The sequence below is a fragment of the Wyeomyia smithii genome, chromosome 2, assembly GCF_029784165.1.
Source record: "Wyeomyia smithii strain HCP4-BCI-WySm-NY-G18 chromosome 2, ASM2978416v1, whole genome shotgun sequence".
Classification (NCBI taxonomy): Eukaryota; Metazoa; Arthropoda; class Insecta; order Diptera; family Culicidae; genus Wyeomyia; species Wyeomyia smithii.
In genome coordinates, this window is record NC_073695.1 from 23044601 (window position 1) to 23071314 (window position 26714).

Consider the following 26714-nt stretch of genomic DNA (forward strand, 5'->3'; position numbering starts at 1 on the left):
TTTCAATACTCTCTGTTTTTTTTCCTTCATCCATAGTTTATTTGACACGGCACAAATACAATTCAATGTTTAACGGCGCCAATTATATCTGGTAGCTTACTTTCTAAAGTATCTTAATAACTAAAAGCAAATTTTTTATCCTCGCTGCCGACTACGAGCTGAAACTAAATCTAACTTAAAGCTAGAATATTTTGCATTAAAAGCACAGGTTTGCTGTTTGATGGTTTTCATTGCCATAGGTAAGCAGCATATTAAATTTGTTCCGCTGCTGGGCCAAGATATTACGGACTGGCATATTGGGTTGTTTCCATCGGGCCTTGAGAGTATCGTGCGGGTCTGATTGCTGTTTCCGGATCCGGGGTCTTAACGTGTTCTTGTCGTTTGGTTGGATGTAGGCGGAAGGGGATAGGACTAAACTGGGGCGTGGATGAATTTCAGGAAAACGTATATAAGGGACATGTAGGATAGGTCACGGCTCGCCAAGACATCACGAACAGGAACAGCCGGCTGCCTACCTTCGGCCTGCAGGGAAGCTATTAATCTGGCCCTGGCGTCACGGTGTACAGGGCATGACCAAACAACGTGCTCTATGTCGTGATAACCTTCACCACAGGCACAGATACCACTCTCCCCGAGCCCAACACGACGGAGATGCGCGTCAAATCTATAGTGATTGGACATAAGCCGGGACATCACGCAAATGAAATCCCGACCTACATCCAACCCCTTGAACCACGGGTTCGTCGATACCTTGGGGATTATGGAATGTAACCACCTTCCCAGTTCCCCCTTGGTCCAAGAATTTTGCCAACTGATGATCGTATTCTGACGTACAAATGCGAAAAATTCATTAAAGGCAATTGGTCTTTCATAAATATCACCGTTTGTTGCGCCCACCTTAGCCAAAGAGTCCGCTTTCTCATTACCCGGTATCGAGCAGTGAGAAGGGACCCACGCTAAGGTAATCTGAGTAGATTTTTCGGATAAAGCACTCAGATGTTCCCGTATTTTCCCCAGGAAATACGGAGAGGGCTTAACATCTTTCATCGATCGGAGAGCCTCAATGGAGCTGAGACTGTCCGTAAAGATGAAATAATGGTCCGTGGGCATTTTTTCGATAATCCCTAGGGTGTACTGAATTGCAGCTAATTCTGCGACGTAAACAGAAGCAGGATTATCGAGCTTATGGGAGACGGTTAAACTGTTATTGAAGATACCGAAGCCAGGACCCATCAAGAAGTGATCCGTCAGTGTAGAACATATTGTCGCAGTTGATGTTTCGATATTTATTGGAAAAAATTTTAGGGATCTGCTGCACGCGTAAATGATCCGGGATTCCACGAGTTTCTTCTATCATGGATGTATCGAAAAACACAGTAGAATCAGAAGTATTTGATAAGTCGACACGATTTGGAATATTCGAAGAAGGGTTAAAATTTTGGGACATGTGATTGAAATACAATGTCATAAAACGGGTTTGAGAATTAAGTTCGATTAACCTTTCAAAATTTTCAATCACGGGACGGTTCAAGAGCTCACATTTGATTAGAATACGAGAAGACAGGCTCCAGAAGCGGTTTTTTAATGGTAGTACTCCAGCTAAGATCTCCAAACTCATCTGTCCAACTGTCCAACTGTCCAACTGTCGTGACCCGTAGACGTATCGCGAACAAAGTTTTGCGCAGGAACAGAGTCCGGACATACTTTCCTGGCAAAATCAAATATCCACCGACTTGAAGACTCCTCGCTTTCGTTGACCGTTACGCGATTCCGCATTCTTCGGGCTGTGTTCCAAAGAGTGCTCATCGATGTCTCCCTCGACGTCTTGTTCACGAACCGACGCCAATATCCGCGTTTCTTTGCTTTAGCCAAACTTTTAAGCTTGGTATCAAGTACCGAATACCGTAAATAGTCGCCAGGTATACCTCCCTTCTGGAAGGCCAAAAACGCGTCGGATCTTTGCGTGTAGACATCGGAGCACTCTTGGTCCCACCACGGAGTGGGAGGCCGTTCTTTGATCGTCACGCCGGGATATTTCTTCGTTTGGGCTTGCAACGCGGCGTCGAGAATCAAGCCCGCGAGGAGGTTGTATTCTTCAAGTGGTGAATGATGTTGAATCGACTCGACCGCTTTTGAAATCATTTCCTCGTATAACTTCCAATCGACATTCCGTGTGAGGTCATACGGAATGTCGATTGGTCGCATGCGAGTTGACCCGTTATTAATTGAAATAAGAATAGGCAAATGGTCGCTACCGTGAGGATCGAGGATTACCTTCCATGTGCAATCCAACCGTAGCGACGTCAAACATAAGGATAGATCCGAAGCGCTTGGGCGCGCTGGAGGTTTCGGGATACGTGTCATTTCACCGTTGTTCAAAATAGTCATGTCGAAGTCATCGCAAAGGTTATAGATTAAAGAGGAGCGGTTATCATTGTAAGGGGAACCCCAAGCCACGCCATGAGAGTTGAAGTCTCCCAAAATCAAACGTGGCGAGGGAAGAAGTTCTATTAAATCAAAGAGCAGCCGTTGCCCAACTTGTGCTTTGGGAGGAATATATATTAAGGCAATACAAAGCTCTCTACCTTGTATTGTCATTTGACATGCGACAACTTCGATGCCTGGAATCGAGGGGAGGTTAATACGATAGAAAGAATAGCACTTTTTAATCCCTAAAAGTACTCCTCCATATGGGATGTCTCGATCAAGGCGAATAATATTAAAATCATGGAAGTTGAGATCAATATTTGAAGTAAGCCAAGTTTCACAAAGGGAAAATGCATCGCATTTGTTTTTATTTATCAAAACTTTAAACGAATCAATTTTTGGTAAAATACTTCTACAATTCCACTGTAAGACAGAGATAGAATCCTTCATATACGCAGTTGAATTAGGCATCGAAGGATACAATCGCTGCAAGGAGGGGCCATTGGGCAGTCAACTGCTTCAAAAATGATCTAACTGTTGGGAGGAATGCTGTAAGAAAAATTTTAATTGGATCGGGTATATTGAAATTTTCAAAAATCCAGTCCACAATGTCAGAAAATTTCACTAATCCAGAGTTTGTTTCATCAACTGGATGTGCAAAAGGAACAACTGGGGTTTTAGATGTTCCTGGCAGTGCTGGGAACTCCTTCTGGGACTTTAAATTTGCAAGCCCAGGAGGAGTTTGCTTCGGTTTTTCCGCAGCACTGTTTGGTTTGTTCGTACTTTTCATTACACTTTGGGAAATCTTAGGACCTTTACGGGGAAGTTTAGGAGAAGAAACATTTTTCCTCTTCCTAGACTCCCCAGGATTGGCATAAGATGTTCCCGCTGATGAATCGTCAGAATCGGTTCCATCAGAGGACAACAGATCAAAGGGGTTCGATGTTATGGTAGAAGTGGTCACGGTCTTCTTCAGCATCTCAGCATAAGAACGCTTTGAACGCTCCTTAAGTGACCGCTTGATTTCATCTCTGCGCTGCATGTACACCGGGCATGTGGAGAGCTCATGCGGATTTTCCCCACAGTGAATACATTTTTCAGCATTAACACTGCAAGAATCTTCCGCATGAGTCTCCCCACACTTGCTACATCGTGCCTTATTGCAGCAGTAGGCGGCTGTGTGGCCTAACTGCTTGCAATTGGTGCAATTCATAACACGGGGTACATACAATCGCACAGGCAGACGAACCCGGTCGATCGAGACGTGGCTAGGGAGTGCAGATCCGGCAAACGTAACGCGAAACGAGTCTGACGGAGTGTGAACTTTTTTACCGCCGACGAGAGACATGGACCGCAATTGCTTACAATCCGAAATCTTCGCCTGTGTTTCGGTATTTTTGAAGCAACCGGTTGCGCTTTTTAGGATACACTCGACAGACAGACTCGAATCGGTTATGACACCGTCGATCTCCACGTCTCGTGCGGGAATGTAAACGCGATACTCGCGTGTGAAGAGCTCAGAGCAAGCGATAGCATTGGCCTGTGCCAGATCACTGACCACGACACGGAGCTTGTTAGGTCGGACCTTGAAAATTTCGGTCACGGCCTTGTACCCCTTCGTCAGGTCTTTAGAAATTTGCAGTATGTTTAATCGCTTTGAATTCACTCCTGCCTTTGGACGAAAATAAACAGTATAGCTGCCCTGTTGAGATCCGTCCGGGTAAAGCCTGGGGCGAGGGGGGACTGGAGAATGAACAGGGGAGGGGGTAACAGAAGGGTCAGGGTCAAGGGGGTTCGGGGATGGTGGCACGGGAGGCGAGGGATCTATATCCATCGCGCTAAATGTAGCGCACTAGCGCCGACAAGAACACGTACCTTTTTACTTCTTCCTTCCAGCAGTGGTTGTCCGATCGTTCGAAGCTGCACCCAAAGCAGCCAGCAGCACCAGTACAGCAGCACCAATACAGCCACCAGCATTGAGCCGGGTGTGAGATCACGCAGCACAGCGACACGACTCGACTGTCAACTGATGGCCTTGAACTCGAAAGATCTATTCACTGTGCACAGATCAAAACTGCAGCTGGTATTTTGCACCAATACAGCCAAAGTTGCGAGCCGGGTACAGAACGTAGCGACACAACTCACAATCTAGTTGGCATTTAGCGCGAATAATACACTCTTTTGTTTGGATATTCGTACACACGGACCGGATTGTAATAGAACGACCACTTTGCACGTCCGTTTCTGTCGAGTGTTCGACGCGGAATAAATACTCTCTGTTTTCCCCTGAAAACTAAAAATGCAAATACATGTTTGTAAGTGGCAAGTTTCAGCCAAATCAAAAATAACAATTTTAAAAATCTAATAAATTGGGCCATCTTAATGGAATTTCTCATATACAGTAGTGATTCGCTAGGCCGTCACCCAACTAAAAAGCACTCTAATATCAGAAGTCAACATCATTCAAATGCATTTCAGTAAGGGGTCCGAGAAATGAAAAAAAATATTACTAAAATAAAATTATATTATTTATTGTTGTGAATAATTTGTAAACATGTTTAGTTATAACGCTTAATTTGTTCAGCATTGATAAGTATGTTTCTCAGTGCTACTAGTTGGACACTTCATGCAGATCATCTCTGACATAATCAATCGCGTAATTTAAATAGTACATGTTATACATCTACAACATTTTGTGTGTAATTCAGAGGTTAATTGTTCGGTTGTTTGTTTTTTTATTTCTTTACGTCTTCACCGGAAATATTCAGCGTCGCGATCCTCCATTTATTAGGCAGGAAGCATAGTGATGTGCTTGCGCTTTATCACGCTGCTTTTCGTTGGATTTTTAGTATAAAAATGTATTGACCAAATACATTGAATATTTACCACAGCAGCAAGACAGAAGAACGAAATTTATTTTCTTTGACATAGTTTTAAAAACTCGTAAATGACAAACACACAAATTTTCTCTTGGTGAACGGTCATGGATAAATGCGTTTTGTCGACAACAGCATTTCTCGATAATCAATCAACCGAGCAACGAACCAGCGATAAATATTTTTTTAGTGTAATAAGTTTGTCAAATAATTTTTACAAACAATTATCTTCTACTAATATCTCTGAAAATTTTATTTGTCAAAAAGTGACAAATATTTGACGCTTGGTCGAAGAGTGTACTACAATCTTAACGAACACGATTCACTAGTTGGGTGGCAGCCGTGTTCCAATCAACGAATTCCGGCTGTACATCCAAACTCCGTTTTCCATTTCACACCAAGCACATTTGGTATAAATATTATAGGACTTAATATTGTGCACTTCCACGTAAAACAGGTAAATGACAAAATACGAGTATTTTAATTAATCAGTTATGCCAAATTCGAATTGGTTTTTTGAAATTTAATACATAAGTTAAGGCGGACGAAGAGTGATGATCATATTGTAGTTTATCTTAATAGTAATGTGTTCGGACCGTTCAAAATTAAACTCAACGCCATTAAAACCACAGGCAGCACATAACATTGCAGGATGTGTTTTTTTGTTGCATTTTTTTTTGAAAAGGCATAATAGCAATTCAAGTGACATATCGCAAAGAAAATACATATATATATATATATATATATATATATATATATATATATATATATATATATATATATATATATATATATATATATATATATATATATATATATATATATATATATATATATATATATATATTAGACTGGGACACAGTTGTATGGGAAAAAAGCGTTGGTGCAATTTTTTCGCTCCAATGCACTTTTCGTGTTCCTTATGGGTCCTGTAACAACTGTGTAACTTTTCAGATCGATCGGTGGAACCCCTGATTTGCGCCCGATTTTTAAAGTTTCCATACGATTTTATATGGGAAAATCCACTTTTTCAAAACTTATCCTCTAGAAATTTCCAGTTGGCTCCTAAAAATATACCAATACATGATATTAGTAGGAAATTTTCCTGGAAATAATTCTTCTGAAGACTGTAAGGCGCTACAAAATTTGTAGAAAAAGTTATTCACCTTAAACTGATCGAATGTCTGACGAACGGCTCAACATTAAATTTTTCCAGCAACACTGCTGCAGCATGCTGCTGTTGCAAACTCAACAACGTGATGATAAACAGTTTCGCGTGGAATTGAGCTTGAAAGCGTGATTTTTTGCTCATAGTATCTTCGGAGAAAATGCTTAGAATATCAATCCCTATATTTTGATAGTATTCGTTGTGTGATTCATACCCCTAAAAGTGAGAAATCAGCTTTCTAAACACCCCTACGTAGTGAACAACATTTTCGTGTGGGATTAAGCTTGAAGGTATGATATTTTGCTCACGTTATCTTCATTATCGGAGAGCTTGCTTAAAATATTAATTATTAAGTTTTAATGTAGATTGATTACTCCCCCTAAAAGAGGGAAGTAAACTTTCTAAACACCCACCTCGTGTGACAACTTGGGTTCTGGTGCCAATTCAATAGATCATACCCTGGTGTCTTTCAGAAAGGAGTTTGGTAGATACATAGCTACAACTTGCGCAGATACATGGCCAGCTATGAATCACACAACGAATACTATCGAATATAGGGATTGATATTCTAAGCATTTTCTCCGAAGATACTATGAGCAAAAAATCACGCTTTCAAGCTTAATTCTACGCGAAACTGTTTCTCATCACGTTGTTGAGTTTGCAACAGCAGTATGCTGCAGCAGCGTTGCTGGAAAAATTCAATGTTGAGCCGTTCGTCAGACATTCGATCAGTTTAAGGTGAATAACTTTTTCTACAAATTTTGTAGCGCCTTACAGTCTTCAGAAGAATTATTCCCAGGAAAATTTCCTACAATCATGTATTGGTATATTTTTAGGAGCCAACTGGAAATTTCTAGAGGATAAGTTTTGAAAAAGTGGATTTTCCCATATAAAATCGTATGGAAACTTTAAAAATCGGGCGCAAATCAGTGGTTCCACCGATCGATCTGAAAAGTTACACAGTTGTTACAGGACCCATAAGGAACACGAAAAGTGCATTGGAGCTAGTACTTATTTTTTGTCCCACCCTAATATATATACTGAATATTTTTGAATACTCTGTTTTTTATACGCTGATGAAATAAACCTAAATAATTTCTACCACTGTGCAAAAACATGGAGAACATTTTCTGATTTTTTTTTGTAATTCAAACGATCACAACTCTGTTTGAAAAATTCATGCAGGGTATGGAGCTACTCCGGCTGCGGTTTCTCCGTCAGGTTTTTTGTAGCTTCCAAATGCAAATCCTGCCGAAGAGCGACCGCTGCCGAGGTAATGCAATTTGCTATCAGGTAATGAATCACACTACATCGATAGCGGTTGCTTTTTGGCAGGTTTTGCATTAGAATGATGTAGACAATCTGACGGAGAAACCGCTGCCGGAGTTCCGGGGCACTTACCCTTCGACAAAAAAAAACGTTTTAAGGAAGTCTTTCAAATTTTACAACAAAACTTTGCATTCCTTTCATTTCATCAAACTGTTTCTAACATGCATATCAGACATTGTTTGATTTGTCATTAAACTGTAGTTCGAAAAAAACAGGGGACTTTTGTTTCCAGACTCTGAACTGGACCGAACGGAGCCAACCGGACTAAACCCAAAACGGATTGAAATGTATTGCTTATTTTTTTTATTCACTTACATTTTGAAACATCCAACTCTGGATCATAGAAGCAGAAGTTTTAAAAATGTTGTTCTTCAAAACATGTTGAATAACAACTGAACGTTTATTTGTTAAAATGTTTGTAGTCTAACCTTTTAATAATCTCCAGTTATCTAAGCAAAAGGCCGACATTTCATTGCAAAAGAGATACCTCATACGCAGCATTTGGCGCAAACTATCGTATGATAACATAGGTAGGTACATTGTATTAAACATGTGGTTCAAATTACTCTTGCGCCCAAATTCAATCATAGCAATCGACTCACTCCTGGTGTTCGCTCATATAGGTGCACTCCGGCGTGATAAATCTAGAGAAACATTTCAAAAGGTCCTATCTGTTTTGATCGATTTTTTGATCGATCACTTTCATTCAATCACCACAACTTATTGAACACCTTTTATGGTACGTTATTTGCACAAGTTGATATCGGAGGGATCATTCTAGCCTTCTGAAGGAAAACCACGCTTCGGAGAGTTACTGAAGCTGAACTATTACCAAAACGAAAAGACGCTCCAGAAAAACGAAAAAAGCAGATAGGACCTTTTGAAATGTTTATCTAGAAATATCACGTCGGAGCGTTGAATATAAAAGAGTAACCGGAGTGTTGCTTTTGCTAGTCGCGCTCCGGCTGGAGCCGTGAGCTTTCAGGAGCTTCACCAAAGTGTGCGAATATGATTTGGAAAACATAGCATGCTGCTCGTGCTCCGGCAGGAGTGTGAAGAAGGTTTTATTTTCGCACTCCAATCGCAACACTGCTTAAAGCGGACATTACACGAAGCAAATATTTGCTATTTTTCTTACGAATTTTATTTGCACAAAATAAAATCCGTACCAAAAATAGGAAATATTTGCTTCGTCTAATACCTGCTCAACAGTGAGAAACGAATAGTGGACCACTCGTCAGATCAACTAAATTTCTCTTAGTTCTAAGTTTCTGGTGATTCTGATGCAGATTGGCTGAATAAGATGTTTCCCGATGTAAGTTTTCTGGAAATCATTCGAGTTGTGTTGTAATAATTGGTCCGTCCAAAGTAGATTTATCATATTATCTCAGCACCGCTTTGTACTTCTGTGTATTCTAAACAGAGTGATTCACTTTTCTTTCGCTCAACTGTGTGAGCAGCAAGTGTGCTATTTTTTCTGCAAGCGGCAGAAACACAGCACAAAGCAGAAGAAAGAAATGCGGAGCAAAAAATACCACACGCAGTGCTCGTGCAGGGGAAGAAGTGTGTGGTGTATTTTAACCTCGCTCTTTTCACATGTTGAGGAGAATAATAAGTTTGGTTGAGAGTTTAGGTGTATTGGGAATTATGAGTTGATATCAACCCTTTACCCCCTGTGTTGAATTGTTTTAGTTGAAAATTGTTTTGAAGAACACGGCTGAGCAAGTTCACGCTAATTCGCAAATCGATTCTGATCAACCATTTCCGATTTCGCTGAAACTTTGCACAGTTGTTTCCAGTTGATAAAGAGGTCATTCAATACTATCAGTTCTTCACGTAGACTCACGACTGCTGTTTCAGAAGGGCCTATCCAAAAATGTGACTGATGAATGATATATTTTGTATCAGAAAAACGACTTGTTTCATTAAAATGGTGTCTTCAGCAAAAATGAAGGTAATAAAATTGCGATTCTAAAAAAAATATATGCACTGTACAAAATTTTTTGTCTGGGCCAAATATTCCGAATTGTCACAAAAATATCTCAAAAAGTACCTTTTTTAAAAACCTAATTTTTTTACACATTGAAGACGACAATATTTATTACTATCTGTCAAGATGGTAATGGTAAAAATAAGAACAAAAAAGTTATGGACGTTTGAATACTTTGTCATTTTCACTAAGATTTTTTTTTGGGTGTTTTTTCTGTTATTGTTATAAATTATCGCTAAGAGCATGATACAAATCCAACGCGCTGGTTTTGTTACATAATCAATCATTTTGATACTGGCCCTATTGAAATCTAATATGCGTAACTCAGCGACTATTCCAGCTATCAGATGGTTTTAGAAATAAGACGCGCAAGATTATGTACTATGGCCAAAAAGGAAGTGCAATAAAAAATCAAGATTTTCTTTGTTCTATATTACATTCATTTTTTTCCACAAACTGAAAAATTCAATAAATTTTATGTTTTGGATATTATTATTCGATAGTTTTCGCAGCTGCTTCGAAAATTTTTTATCGTCGAAAGGTCGAATACATTGATTTTGTACGTAGTGTTATTCATCTTGCTTGCTGGACCTTAACACAGTTATTTCGCTTAACCACTTATTTATTCACTTCAAAACTGTTTTATGTTGTTGCTGTTGTTGCTACTGCTTAGACGCCAATAACCAAAAAGTAATAAAGTTACGCGCAAACAAGCATTTTTGCAGGGGAATATACCAGCAATTGTTTCAGTTGAAAATTCTCTTAAAAACACAGCTTTGGCAGCTAATATTCTCATGTCGAGAAAATCAAGTTTTCCAAAATTTTGGGAGTTCTGATTTAAATCGCTGAGTTGCTGAATACTGCAACTTTCTAAGTAGTTGGATTTTCGAGATCAATTTAGGTCATAACAATCAAAACTAAACATACCCTTGCGCCACGTAGTGGTCATGTTACCAACCAATTAGCCCATAAATCAGCCCCATGAACAACTTTGTTGAATACTGCAACTTTTTAAGCGGTGAATTCAAGAGATAAAGTAAGTCGAAAATATAGTAAACTTCATGAACTATAAGCCAATGAGAAGCCCTTCTAGACAACTTTCCTGAAGACCACAGCTTTTTAAGTGGATGGATTCACTAGATAAATTAATTTCAAAATGCTCAAAATGATATGCACACTAGCGCCACATAGCAGCTAAATTCCAAACCAAACTTTATATCAATCAGAAGCCTTTTTTACTTCTGATCAAAACTGCAGGTACCCTAACGCCGCGTTTCGGCATGAATTCCGAACTATACTGTTGGCGCTAGATTCTCTGAACAGCTTTGTTAAATTTTTCAACCCTCTAGGTTGTTGAAATCACGAGATAGAGTTACGCATTTCTGTTAATTTCAGATGATGCTAAAGTTTTTAGTGGTGATTAGCAATACTTGATAAAGCGGCTTCAAACTTATGGCGGGTATACTGCCACTATTCGCATAACAGTCTTATGTAAAATTTTGTGTTTTCTTGATTTTTTGCGGGAATGGGTCCGTTTTGGCATGCTCTTCGAGAATAGCCATTAGTTCGTCAATCATATATGTAGACTTGTTACATTAATTTCTAATCTATACACAAACATAAAACAAACTAATTTTGTGTCCTCAGCCTCAAGGACTTGAAATACTGTATCAGTTTATACCGGAACATCGTAAAGTCAATGGCTTCGCAGTGTTGATTATAAGAATTCATCATACTATTTATAGGTCCATTTCTACAAATAAACTACGGTGTCGAAGTTGTCGAATGGGTGCATAAAAGTTCAATTTAGAAAGTCAACGTTCTGCGAAAACGATATCGTTTACAAATGAAGCCATCGCGTACTCTCGCCGTTCTTTTAATGTTTGAATGTCAATCAGTATGCAACGTGCTTCATATGACGGAAGACGATGTGAGGTCCAACCTAGCTTACGATTCTATTCTTTCTTCAAGTACGTCAGGACGAGGAGACCACACAATGCTACAGTATTCCAGTATTGACCTCACATAGGCAATATACAAAGTTTTGATAGTGTACGGGTCTTGAAAATTGTAGTAGAAGCGTTTGATAAACCCTAACATGTTGTTTGCCTTGTGTATGATAGTGTTATAGTGTTCGATGAAATTAAGTTTAGAATCAAAGATTATTCCTAAATCCCTAACTTTATCACATTTCTTTACATTCTGATTTCCTAATGCAATTACATTTTTGAGCGTTGATAATTTTCTGCTAAAGGATATTACATTGCATTTTTTCACATTTAATTCAAGTAGGCTTTTTTACAACAGATGTAAAATGTGTGGATTTCATTCTGAAATACATTGATGTCTTCTTGTTTTTTATGTCAAAAACAGCTTCATGTCGTCGGCATATATTAGAACTTTGATATCATTGAGGAAGTTGGAAGGAAATGTCGTTTACGTACAAAATAAAACAAACGGTCCTAAGTGGGAGCCTTGGGGAACTTCTGAAGTAACTTGAATGAGATTTGACTATTTTCCATTAAATTTTATTATTTGTTGCCTGTTTGTTAAATATGATTCAAGCCACTTCAGAAGACCAGACTCAATTCCATTTTTTTGCAGTTTGAAAGGTAGCATTGGTATGTCAATACGATCAAATGCTTTGCTAAAGTCTGTATAGAGAGCTTCAACATGGTTCCCATTATCCATTACATTCAATGAGTAATCTACGAATTCAAGTAAATTTGTGGATGTAGAGCGGCCTTTGAAGAAGCCGTGTTGTTTGTCTGTTATTCGAATTTCGACTTGAGCAAATATTTTTTCATTGGCATTTGCCTCAAAGAGTTTAGGAATGCAAGAGATAATAGCGATTCCACGATAATTACGTATGTCAGATTTCCGCCCAGATTTGAAAATAGACACCAAAACTGAGCTTTTGCATACATTTGGGAAGACTCCAGTTTTCAACGACATATTGAACAGCCAGAACAAAGAAGATGTAAGTTCCTTTGAGAGATTTTTTATGAGTGCTGGAGGAATTCCGTCAGGTCCAGGTCCTTTGGAAGGGTCTAAATTTCTTAGACACTGCAAAACATCCAGTACCTGAAGTTGGTTGACACCAACGTTTCTTGGATGTTCTGGATAAAATGCAAAATAATAGCGGTCGCGATTTTCTTCGGAAACTGTGGTATAGATTTTCTGGAAAAATTTTGCAAAGAGATTGCAATTTTTCTCCGAGTTATCACCAACATGTTCATCGAGTTGCATTATTGATGGAACATTGTCTGATTTCAGTTTCGTTTTGACGTAATTGAAGAAGTTCTTTGGACAAGACTTAATTTCTAGCTCAGTTTTTGCATTGAATTCTTCAAATGCATTAATGATTGCGAAGTTCAGTTGATCACATATTTCCAAGTAAATCGCTAGATTTTCACTGCTATTGTGTTTTTTGAAAATTTTGTGGGCTTTTTGTTTACGGTTTTTTAAATTTTATATTTTTCTGTCAAACCAGACTGGATGTTTGGTGTTAGCGTGGCGTCGCTTTTTCTTCAATGGAATCTCTTGAGAGATGATGTTGTATAGAATTTTGTAAAAGACGCTAACAGATGATTCGACATTTCCTTCATCTCTAAAAATTTGTTGCCAATTGACACAGTTTAATTTGTTTTTAATATTTGCATAGTTCGCTAGTTTGAAATCAAGGACTTCCTTATATTCGCAGTCGTTGGGTCTTTGATATTCATGTAAGAATAGAAAATATTCAATTGCTGCGTGAAACTTTTCGTTTTTCCACAGTGGCTTAGTGGGGTCACACAGAAATCTTCCTGGATATTCGTTAAGAGTAGGTCCAAATAGCAATTTTCACGGTTTCTTACATGGTTAACCTGGTTCAAACCTAGTTTAGCAATTTCGTCAAACATGAAGTGCAAAGTGATGTTATCTCCAACGACTGGGAGTAGGATGCTTTCGTTTTCAGGGTCCAAGATGAAGTCAGCGGTGTTTTGATTGATGTCCGCAAAGATGTGAAATTTTTTCTGCGCAATTATTGTGCTATTAAAACACTTTTCATAAGTAATTTTGTTAGCGTTGTATGGAGGAAAGTACACAGAGGCGAATACGTGTTTCACCTGCTATGTGCGATTTTATCCAAATGTGCTCGAATTCTTTGAATTTAGGTGCAGCAACAGTTTTTGAATTATAATTCACAGAGACCGCTATGAGGACTCCTCCGCCTGACTTCTTATCGGAATCTTGAAAATTCCTGTCATTCCTGAATACATTAAACATATTTCCACAAAAATTCTTCACTTTTGACGCTTCCATCCCAGTTTGTTCCAGTCGCCAATATGACTGAAAAGGATGAGCCTAAAAGATTGTTGTAAATTTTTTAATTGGGATTCTTAGAAAACATCCAAATTTTACATAGAACTGTTATGCGAATAACGGCAGTATAGGGGTAGTGTCAATAGGAAACGCATGGAGAGAAAATTTTGGAAATAATGAAATTTGAAAACTACGGAAACAACAAAAAAAAAACGAATACGTCAGGGAAAACAATGTTAGATAGGTCCGTTTGAAAAATTACGCGAGAATTCATTTTTGCTTTGCGAAAGCAAGTGAAAAACAAAACATCGAAAAATGTCACAGAACAAACAGCGAACGAATTCCGAGAGGTAGTTTAAATCATCGGATTCACCAGTATTAAAATCTGAATTATTGCGTTTAACTTTTGTTCGGCCAAGAGCAACCGCAGTCCTCGGTAAAAGCCCTAGAAAAAATATAAAGAATTTTCTTTATTGTGGTTCGTCACATAATTGTGAACAGTTCTAGCTAACAAAGCGCACCGGAAATGCTCACCGCAGAGTTTTAGAGCTGATAACGGCTGGGCGGGGAGGTAGGCAACCGCCAAACGCCATAATAAAAGAGAACACGTCCTATGTGAAATTCCCGGCTGCAGACGCTGCGGCTGCCTTTGTTCGTTAGTGTGCCACTGCAAATGTGAGGTTCACATAAAGAATGCGACTGGCAAACTGGATGGAGGTCATCCAAATCCCCGGTTCGAACAATGCATTCATAAACCAGGTCAGGATGTTCTGTTTGTTCTGGCTGTATGACCGTGAACATTCAGTCTACCGGCGTGACATTGCCGTTCGTAAAATTAAGATCCACTTTTATTATTTCACGTTTTGGGTTAACATAACTAACATAAACATAAAAACTCGGTTCGTTGAGTTTCGGATTTTAGGGTAAACCGATTCGTTCCGGAATATTTGTAGTTTCTCCTAGATTTGTATTATCCATTCGCAGTTGGCATTCTCTCATCCTAAATGCTCTTATAACCATAAATTCGTGAAAGTGCAGGACTCAATAAATTTATCTACCCTATTTGACGCTTTTTGCGTTGCTCACCATAAATATGAAAGCGTGCCTTGGCTTATTCAAGACCAGAACGTGAAAAATAGTCAGCGTAACTGGTTAATAATAACTCAAGGCGTCCATGTGAATTATTGGTTTGAATTTTTTAATACCATAAAACTTAAAATTCATATCATATAACACTCTGCAATATACCGGAAAAGACTCCAATACTCGTATAAAGACACGTTAGACACTGGAGTGCAATATATACTTGACGATGCAGCTACTAGCACGATAAAAAGTAATGCATTCCACACAATCGATTCGGAGGCTCGTTCGCCTCATCGATGTACACTCACCATCAGTATCAGCGAGTAATCCGTTATCACAGCCACTATCACCAGCAGGAACAGCCCCAGACCGAAACCGGCCCGGTGAAGCGCATACGGGATGCCAATCACTCCACTGCCGACGATCGAGTTGATGTAGTTGAACGATGCCTGCGGCAGGGATGACAACGTTTCGCCTGACGCCTGGGATTCTTCGTTCTGCAAGAAACGAGATCGAGGATAGGATGAACTTTTGGATTACACGGTATTAAATTTTATCTTGCCGATGCATTATGAAGCGTGTTTCGGTGTTTTACAGCTCAAAAGGGAAGGATAAAGCTGTAGTGTAGTTTCTCCTTTTTATGGAGAACAGAGCAAAATGTTTTAATTATGGCTCGTAGAAAAACAATGAGCAGCGAAAGGCAATTTAAGCACAATTGAAGTACTATCACATGCTAAGTTTCCGATTAAATTATCAGTTTTTCAAATTGCGAAAGCAAACAGTGTTTCAAAATCAAGTTCAGATTCATGCTGAGTTTCATTTACTTTTTAATCGAAGCGTGCGCCCGGTCAATAACTTCGCACTCCGATATTCGATCCGGTCGGTGGCTCTCAACGTGAGAGGGTTCTTGAACGTGCTTAATACGATTGTTATTCCAAAACTACCCCCTTCACTTGTTGCTATCGAGTAGGCGTTTATACTGGTTCACCCCAACGAAGGGAAAATGTCTGGCATTAATCCACCTTAAAATGCGAGTGAGAATTGTCTGTCATCAGTGCCGAAAAAAGATGTGAAACAACATAACATTAAAGCTTGTAAAAACGAAATATTAACCAGGGTAAGGAACGGATTATTCAGGGATTCATCATATTTTCATCATTCGAAAAAAAACGAGCTCCAAATTCCTGAATCTTGATATCGACAATTTCAATGACGAGAACGAAAACGCTGAGTAACATGAGTCCATCAAAGATTGTTTTTGAATATGCATCAATTGGAAAATCAACCAAATTTGTAGTTATCTTATGGGTGTTGAAAAACAAATGCGAATTACTTAAAATACATAAGGGGCGATTGAAATAGTCTTCGATTGGAAACTTCAATTGATTGTTGCAAAAATTTGCCAAATCGGTATTATATTCTAAAAATAAGGGGTTGCAGAGAAAAAAATAATGAACAACTCGATATACTCATGTTTGTATTTCACCTCGAGTGTTTCCTCCCATTGCATATTTATTACTGTACAAAAAGGGAGATTAGGGGCATAATGAGCACACGGGGCGAAATGAGCAGCCCTCTTTTATGCGAAACTACGCATTTTTTAATACAATATGGTATGTGAACTCTTCCGTAGTTACTACAGTATCTTTTTATATAGAACAACAGTGATTTGTCTGTTTAAAATATGGGAATATATTGAAAAAATCAACTTGGTTCCCGGATGTTGGAAAAATTATTATTGTTATTGCGCACTACAAGATAAGCTTCTACCGTCGTTTAAATGGCTCAATCAAGTATGTAGACATATCAATATGACGTATGGGTCGTACCCAAATTTCACCATCATTGAAGATTTGATTTTATTTAGGCTATAATTAGTGTTAAAATCTCATGTTAACTTTAGCTAATTCAAAAAGGGAGAAATGGTCACCTCTAGGTGGGGTGAAATGAGCACACCTTGTCACATAAGCTTACCTGAAATTCATCTCAGTAGACTTGTGAGTTTGTCTGTTTCCACAGTCAGTGTTTGTTCACAGTGATGGTGCGAACATATATTAGAAAATCTTTGAGACCGAATCGGTCAGAAAAAGGGACTACAGGCAGAATTGGCCACCATGAGGTGCGGCGGGTGGCAGAGCTGCATGCCACCACGGGTCGGCGCGTGGCGACCGCCGAGGTCCCGTTATATGAGGGCGACCGCTGACAGTACCTAACAGCCCCGGACCAGCAGCGGGAGATTGCCTAGGGGTGGTGAGGGTCGGACACTGGGCTGTCGACTCCTCGTAAATGCCACAATTACCCGGAAGCATCTCTGACGGAGCGAGTAGTGCCGCTCCCATCAACCAAATGCACTCCCTCGCCCATTGGGGCCGACACCAGTAAGGTCCCAATTATGGCAACTGGCAGCGAACGAAACGGATTCGAGTCGGATACGATAAGGAACCATGACCACAGGCTGGCACTTGCATCGAGCTCCCATAGTAAAGTCGCGTGACAGCGGCTTGAAACGGCGAGATGGTACCCGGTGCAGGGGTCTCCGTCCCGTAAAACCTGGCAGGCCTTCCAGTACGTTCCGCGTCCATTGCATGGTGGGAAACAGGCAGAGAAGGTTCAGATGGGGGGGAACTAGTCCTAGGACAAGATCCCCCTTCCTGACTTACGCGGGCGGGGGCGTCATAGTGCTCATAAGGTGCTATGGCGGCCCCTCTTACCCAGGGCCTCACTGCTTCGGCATAGATTACCATGGGACCATACAAGCGACTTCTCATTTATGGACAAGGATAGCGGCTGGAAGGGGGACCCAATTAACAAAAATGAGCCAAACCAAAAACCAAAAAGAGACGGGTGCGGAGGGGTTACCTAATCCCTTCGCACGAGGTGGCATCCAGCGGTCTCCGCAGAAGAAGGCGGAGACGGATGCGGCGAAGTCTGGAGTTGGGAAACCGGCGAATTCGTCGATGTCCACACCAGACATCTCGGTAGACGGTCCCTTGCTAGTCAAGGCCGTCGAAAGGTGCATGGACACGCGGCCAAGAGTGGCAGCGTTGTCCGAACAACTCGACGCTATAATCGAGTTCTCCGCGAATAGGCGGAATATCGCTGGCGGCCTGAAGCAGAGCCTCCTCCTGCTTCGGGCCACTATTGATGAAGCCAGGAAGGAGCACGAAGAACTTCTAGCTCGGGTGAAGGCAGCCGAGAAAGAGGTAAGGACCAGAAGGGCGACTGCATCTAAAGACGTGCATACAGACGCCCCCTCGTTCGCGGCGGTCAGCTCTACAAGGCAGGTCGCTAAGCGAACGAGGCAGTCCCCGGGGGAAGCGGCCCCCGGGAACCCCAAGAAACGGTTGGTTGTGCTACTTCCACGGGAGAACACACCAACCGGTTCAAGGTCCGCCGCGGAAACGGCACAAGTGGAGGCTACGGGCAACCCTTGGACTACTGTAGAGGGTAGGAGACGTCGGGAAGGTGCGACGCGCCAAGACGGCGGAGTGGCTAGAGGACCGAAAAAGGTCAAAAAGGCGCGGAGTAGGGGTGATGCCCTCATACTCAAGACGGACGGGTCGAAAAACTCAGAAGTCTTGAAGAAGATGAGGAGGGAAACCCAGCTCAAGGATCTGGGGGCGGATGTGCGGAGTATCCACCGATCTCGCACTGGCGAGATGATACTTGAGCTCCGGAAGGACGCCAAGAACAAGGGGGCTACCTATAAAACGGTAGCTGAAAAGGTCCTAGGGAAGGAGGTGCAAGTGCGGGCACTCACCTTAGAGGTGACTCTCCAGCTTAAAAGCCTGGACGAAATCACCGAGGGGTGCGACATTGCACAAGCCCTCAAAGCGAAGTGCGGGGTGAAGGTGGCTAAGGAGTCAATCCGCCTCCGCAAAGGTCCGGCGGTGGCCCAGATAGCTACCTTCCGACTACCGTCGGCGGATGCTAACCTGGCCCTGAAAGAAGGCAAGTTGAAGGTCGGCTGGTCTGTATGTCCTCTGGGCATACTACAGCAACCAGACATTTGCTTCCGGTGCTTTGAGGGTGGACATAAGTCCTGGACCTGCAAGGGGCCCGATAGGAGCCAGTTGTGCAGGCGATGTGGAGGTGCAGGCCATAAAGCGAAGGACTGTGGGGAGTCTCCCAAGTGTATGGTATGTTCCGGGAAACGGGACGCCAAACACTTTATGGGAGGCCCCAGGTGCCCAGCCGGTAAGCCGGCTGCGAAACCACGGGCGTAAGGGTGACGCAACTGAACCTGAACTATTGCTTCGCGGCTCATCAGCTGCTACACCAAGCAGCCACTGAGTCGTTGTCGGACATCGCCATCATATCGGACCCCTACCGCATCCCTCCCGGAAACGGTAACTGGGTTGCGGATAAGTCCAGTATGGCGGCCATATGTACGACGGGCAAGTTCCCGGTTCAGGAGGTTGTCTCAACCTCAGAAGAAGGGTACGTAGTTGCTAAGGTGAACGGAGTGTTCTACTGCAGTTGCTATGCTTCGCCACGTTGGTCTACCGAAAGGTTCACCCTGATGGTCGATCTCCTGTCCATGGAGCTAACGGGCGTAACGCCGTTGGTGGTGGCGGGCGACTTCAACGCTTGGGCTGTTGAGTGGGGAAGTCGCTTCACGAACCAGAGGGGCCAGATCTTGTTGGAGGCTTTGGCAAAGCTCAACCTAGATCTGGCCAACGTTGGGAACAAAAGTACATTTAGCAGAAATGGCGCGGAGTCGATCATCGACGTGACGTTCTCCAGCCCAGGACTGATCAAGAACTGGAGGGTAGACGATGGCTACACTAACAGCGACCACCAGGCGGACTGTTATAGTGTAGACAACAACGAGAGGCGGCAAGCGACGAGTAGGGCCAACACTCCGTTCGCCCGCGGGTGGAAGACATCGCATTTTGGTGCCGAGGTATTTGAAGAGGCAATTAGACGAGAGCGCGAGGGGGGCAGTCGGCTTCGCCCGACGCCCGACCAACTAGTTGCTATGCTATCTCGGGCGTGCGACGCCACCATGCCTAGGACTCGCCAACCTAGGAATGGGAAGCCACCGGTCTACTGGTGGACTGACGAGATAGCGGACCTTCGCAGTACGTGCCTCCGTGCGAGACGGAGGATGCAGCGTGCGCGAACAGACGAACAGACGAACAGAGGACAGAGCGCCGCGCAGCATTCAGTTCTGCCAGATCGACGCTGAAGAGTGCGATTAAGGCCAGCAAGAGGGCCTGTTTCGATAGGCTATGCGCGAGTGCCAATACGAACCCGTGGGGTGACGCCTACAGGATCGTAATGGCCAAGACCAAAGGCGCGCTGGCGCCTGCAGAGCGATCACCAGCGATGCTGGAGCGAATCATCGAGGGACTCTTTCCGCGCCACGAACCAAGTCCTTGGCCTCCACGTCTGACGTTCCAGTATCTCAGACACAGACCAGGGATGGTCGGCCAACCTGCTGAGCATCCAATCCGTGGGCGACGACAGCCGTGTCGAGGTTCAGGAGGAGGCAAGGGTTACGAATGAGGAACTCATCGTGATCGCCAACTCTCTAAAGGTGAGCAAGGCACCGGGACCGGATGGCATTCCTAACCTGGCAATCAGGCTGGCGATAAAAACGGCCCCCGGGCTGTTTCGAGTAGTCATGCAGAGGTACCTGGATGACTGCCTCTTTCCGGATAGGTGGAAGCGGCAGAAATTGGTCCTACTGCCGAAGGCTGGGAAACCACCAGGTGACCCATCGGCATATAGGCCTATCTGCCTGCTAGACACGACGGGCAAGGTACTTGAGAAGATTATCCTCAACAGACTGGTGAGGTACACAGAGGATGTAAACGGTCTGGCAAGCAACCAGTTCGGCTTCCGGAAGGGCAGGTCCACGCTGGATACCATCGCCTCCGTCACCAAGACGGCGGAGATAGCACTCCAGCGCAAGAGAAGGGGAATACGCTATTGCGCAATCGTCACGCTTGACGTGAAGAATGCGTTCAATAGCGCCAGTTGGGACTCCATAGCGCTCGCGCTCAGGAGCATCCACGTATCGGTGTCGCTGTACTGGTTTACAACACAAAGGAGGGTCAGAAGTGCGTCCCAATCACCGCCGGGGTTCCGCAAGGTTCAATCCTGGGTCCGGTGTTGTGGAACGTCATGTATGACGGGGTGTTGAGACTAAAGTTTCCTGTAGGGGTTGTGATCGTCGGCTTTGCAGACGGCGGCGAGTCGATCGAAGAGGTCGAGTTGACGGCTGCGCATTGCATAAGGAAGGTCGAGGACTGGATGCGCTCCAGGAAACTGGAGCTTGCGCACCATAAGACGGAGGTCACGGTTATGAACAACCGTCAATCAGAGCAACAGGCGGTGGTCAGAGTCGGAGACTGTACCATCACCTCAAAGCGATCGTTGAAGCTCTTGGGGGTTATGGTCGACGACAAGCTCACGTTCGGGAGCCACGTCGACTATGCCTGCAAGAGGGCCTCATCGGCTATTGCAGCACTATCTCGTATGATGTCCAATAGCTCAGCGGTCTATGGCAGCAAGCGAAGACTTCTTGCCAGCGTGGTTTCGTCCATACTTAGGTATGGTGGGCCAGTATGGTCCAGAGCGCTAGGTACTAACAGTTACCGCGGTAAACTGGAAAGTACCTACAGGCTCATGTGCCTGAGAGTTGTGAGTGCGTATCGGACGGTGTCATACGATGCAATCTGTGTCTTGTCCGGCATGATGCCTATAAGCATCGCCATCAAGGAGGACAGAGAGTGTTTTGACCACCGTGACACAAGGGGCATTCGAGGCACCAGTAGGTCATTCTCGATGCTCCGTTGACAGAGGGAATGGTCTAATTCCACAAAGGGCAGATGGATGCACCGACTTATATCGGAGATATCCGGCTGGGTCGGGAGGCGACATGGCGAGGTGAACTTCCACCTGACACAGATCCTGTCAGGCCATGGTTGCATCAGGCAATATCTGCACAGGTTCGGGCACGCGGGGTTTCCCATGTGTCCCGAGTGCGTGGAAGAGGAGGAGACTGCAGGGCATGTCTCCTTCGTATGCCCCCGTTTCGTAAGAGCGAGGAGCAACATGATGGCTGTGAGCCGGCCTGGCACTACTCCGGACAATCTTGTCCGGAGGATGTGCGACGACCCGGACATCTGGAACGCGGCGTGTGCGGCCGCCTCCCAGATTGTCCTGGAGCTACAACGTGTGTGGCGGGTCAATCACCAACACGCCACCGTAACCGAGGTAACCAATAGGTATGTGCTGAATGAAGAGTACTACCGGATCTCATCGCTCAGTCATTAATTTCCAAATTATTTACTGCAGCAGCCAAATTCCATCAAACTTCAACTTTAAGACTTCGTCTCGATCGGACCCGGGTAAACGAGCTTTCCGGACGCTACCCAGTCCGATGTCGTTCCCTACGATAGTCACGAGGTTTGCGCCGTATATTGTTACAGGAGAAGCCTAATTATATGAGAGTATGTCTGAGTAACAACAATCACATTTCGTCTGCTCTACCCACCGTTAATTAAACGCATCCCTCATTATACCTTCCGGTTATTACGTTTGATGTTCATTGGGCTCGAATTTCATTTTGCCTGAAGTCCATTATGGCTGACATTTTTTATGACGAATTTTGTGATGTACAAAGACAACGTTGAATATTCCAACGGTTTCATTTCGTTCCTTTATATTTTAATTAATGTTGCAGTTTTTTTTAATTTAATTTTTACATACTTATAAGCGTGCTGCGTGATTGGAGAGAAAATTTGATGTCAAGCCATTCTTGGCTACTCCTTATCTATTTTTATTTTTACCCACGCGAAGCAATCTATAGAAAAGGTAAACGTAATAATTCGGGATTCATCAGATTCCAAGAACAAACATGAACTAAGACAATTTTTAGTTGTATACAATATATAACATTAAATGTCACGTCCAACAACAGTATGGAAATAAAAATCAATCTTGCCTAAAGTGCTCTGCAACAAATTATACTGTCAGACAAAAAAATAGCCAATGGCATTTAAACGTGATTCCGTTCGGTTTCTCCGCTCGGAAGTGATAGCAGAATCGATAGTTTTGGCAGTCCAGACAATTATTGATTTTCGAGCACGGAATTGTTTGTCTTCCCGGTACCAACCGGTTGCTTTCGATCAACAATTGCTGTCATTCGGGTGGTTTCTATTCGTTACCGTTGCGACGGAGCTGAGCAAACATCCGTTTTACGGTCTGCCCACGGCAGCAGTGGCGGAAGGTGCTGTTGCTGTGGACACCCCGTCTGTGAAGATGGTCACCGTGAAACACCACCCAGAGCAAATATGTTTTGCTCTCAATCAGCTCAAGTGATTTATGTGCGAAACGGTGCTGTAAAGGGCAGCACTCTTGTTTACGGATATCATGCTACAGTGTGAAGATGTTTCCGGCATTCCCGGCATCCTGTTATTTCCTTCGATCGTTTTTAGAGGTGTAAGCGATGGATTAATAACGCGATTGATATTTGTTTACATAAAGTTATTTTTTCTAACTTTTACGAGATATTTATGCGTTTGAGCTTCGAAACATAATTTTGTTCTCGAAAGAAGAAGCTAAAACTAATTATAAGTTTACACAGTCGACTCATTGAGAAGCGTATGGAATTTGATGAAGGCTTTTAATTGTTCCACATCAACGAGCAACAGCGCATTACAATATAATTTTCATATAAAACCCTCATTAGTGTAGTTGCTGTATAACCGAGACCAAGATTTCGTAAAATATGCACGAAAACTTATTCGGGCCGTCAAGCGATCCACCAGATATTATAATTTATCTGATCCGAACTCTTGCCGCTAGTTTTACCCATTCGTCAAACCGTCACGTACAATATTTTTCAAGATCTGAAGCGATTCCGCTACGAAATTCAGCCCAGAATCCTGATCCGGATAGTGGCATACAGTATCTCCAACAGTGAAATGTTAGAATAACTTTACTTCAAGTAGTAAAAAAAAACAACGGCCCTTCTGTAAAAGCTCCGAAGGCGGAGAGGAAAAAACTAGACAAGAAATAAATGGAAAACTAGACGGAAATAAATAGAAAACGCTCTGTTGCAGCTCTACTATGTATTCACGCTCCGAAGCTGGTTGAAGGGATGCCGGCAGTTTCCCTTTGGCTTTTTTTCCCTTGAATCAGGATTAAATTTCTTCCAACAAAATTGTGTTGGATAATAAAATCATTTTGCACGTCGTAGCGAACTAACATCTTTTGCAAATTTTAACTATTTGTAAGTCTTAAAGGTGCAGAGGCGTTTTGAAGCCGAAGAATTGGTTTGAGCAATTTTTATTTTTTTTTTGTTCAAACTCAGTTTTCGCATATTATTTTAGCTTGCAAAATACAGTTTCAGCACTCCGTTCTGAACAGGACTATCGTACAAGGGGATGCACACCCACAAGGAAAGTTTGTTTAGTGCGGTAACGACAATGAAGCATGAATTGTGCTTCAATCAAGAGCAATTTAAATTTTCAATTTAAAATTCAAGCGCTGCTGGTGAGCTATCATCTTCGTCTAGTCTGTTTGTCATTTTCCAGGACGGCAAGGTGAAAATAAAACCGAAACTGGACATCAAGTTGAATCGTTTGCTAATGAATAAGGGGGCAAGGTCGTGGTTAGTAAATCAACAGGCTAGTTTTGGAGAGGCGATGGAGCATTGCTTCATTCAACATCGAAAGTAGAGGATGGGAAGTTGTTTGATTGAAACCGGAAGTTGCTACATGTCTGCTGAAAATTTATGGGTTTCCCTTTCAAAGTGGTGAGTGTAGCTATAGCTCAGAATTCAACAATATTCACATTGTGTTTAGTGGAGCTATCGATTAGGTATCGAATTGATTGATACTGAACAATAATTTCCTCATTCCACTTCCGACAATAGTGCATTGCATGACCCCCTGGAAACGGAACGACGAATGTGCATGCCAACATTGCAAACGGGGCTTACCTTCATCAGTGAATTGATATCGTCGAATGCGGCAGCCTCGGTTGAGTCATCGCTTGCCTGCAACGAAATCAGAAGAACATGGGGAAAACAACTATTAAATGTGGGTCAAGTTGAGGTGATTTATTCTAGGCGTATAAATACTAGATATGGTTTGCTTCTGCTTCACTAAAATGTAGGATTTTAGGGCTTAGTATGGACGATTAAATTTCAAATAATAAATGAAAAAATCTAACATGAAGTTAATCCAAATATTGATTTTATAATCCTACAAAATTTTTAAATATATAAACTGCAATGCATTGCAAAGCAGTTGATTCATAAAACCAAATAGGTCTGTGCCCAATTGAATCATGTCATAAGGGCCGTACTTTTGTTTTGGTTCAGTATGTGACGTAAACTGCCAAATTTGCTATGAGGGCCGTTCACAACTATACGTGTTAGCAGCTGGGATGTAGTTTTTGACGTGGAACTATGTCTTTCGGGAGGCTTCTGAGAGAGGGTGTAAAATAAAAAATGTCCATTTTTGGATAGTTTTTTTTATTCGGTTAGATTTCAATGGGTTTCCCTCGTTTTCGCAGCAATCAATCGGAAGATTGTACTTTTAAACCGTGTTTTGAACGCAGATGTCTACCAATCCGATTCCAGCTTTGATCCTATACAGGGGTTTTTCGGAATCCGGAAGATATTCAGAGTTCGCAAACCGACCCCACACTTCATTTTGAATTACTAGATGGCGACTTCCGGGTTCTGGAAAATTACCTAAAATGACCAAATACAGTGCTTTTTCACTTTTATCAACAGTCGTTTTTATCACTATTCGCCAAATTCACGCTCGATTTTCTCACGTTTTTTTAAATCGAGAATAATGTACTTCCAGTTGTAGAAAATGCATTCGAAACATCATTTTTACTTGAGCCTTGTGTCCTTGCATGTGTATAGTTTTATGAACTCAATTTATTCAATTTTCTGAGGCAACCAAGTGTCATATCTGTTACAAATAATTTGTGTCATAATCTTGAGAAAAATGAACCGTGGAATACGTATTTCATTGACTTTGAAGAAAAAATTACGTATTATTAGAGCGGTTGAGAAAAAGATCTGTTAACAACTCAAATAGCCCTACAGCTTGGTCCTCATAGAGCGTGGATTTAAAAATTATAAAATCTAGCGGTTCCACAATTTTACATAAACAAGCAGCAGAGTCTGCTAGCTATGCTAAAGAATGGACAGAACAAATCATATTGATATTGCATGTATAATAGCCAGGAGAAAGTCTGCGAAAATGCAATGGAGAAATATATCATAAATTAACCTTTTCTTGTTTATTCATTTTTATCTTGATCTTATCTCCCCTTCAACCATGAAAGTGCATCATTTTACTCAAAATATCATTAATTTCAATGCAATCCAACACAAAAAATTAAATTTTTATCATTTTGCTAAATTCACGGTTTCGCCAAATTCACGGTAAAATTTTTTTTGACCGTGATCAAATCGAAAAAGCACTGTACCGTCCAATATGAGATCCATGATGGCCAAATGGGCGAATTTTGAACCTATTATACCGAGAAACGG

General features: G+C 42.2%; 1 protein-coding gene across 2 annotated transcripts in view; it reads right to left on the reverse strand.

Moving 5' to 3' along the window:
• LOC129721638 (putative sodium-coupled neutral amino acid transporter 11) overlaps positions 1-26714 on the reverse strand; it is a 105143-nt gene that overhangs the window by 14724 nt on the left and 63705 nt on the right. For both annotated transcript variants that reach the window (XM_055674426.1, XM_055674425.1), the window contains 2 exons: positions 25140-25196; positions 15490-15678 (listed from right to left, as the gene is read on the reverse strand). In XM_055674426.1, the coding sequence (XP_055530401.1) occupies positions 15490-15678; positions 25140-25196 (246 nt within the window). The remainder of the gene's footprint in view (positions 1-15489; positions 15679-25139; positions 25197-26714) is intronic.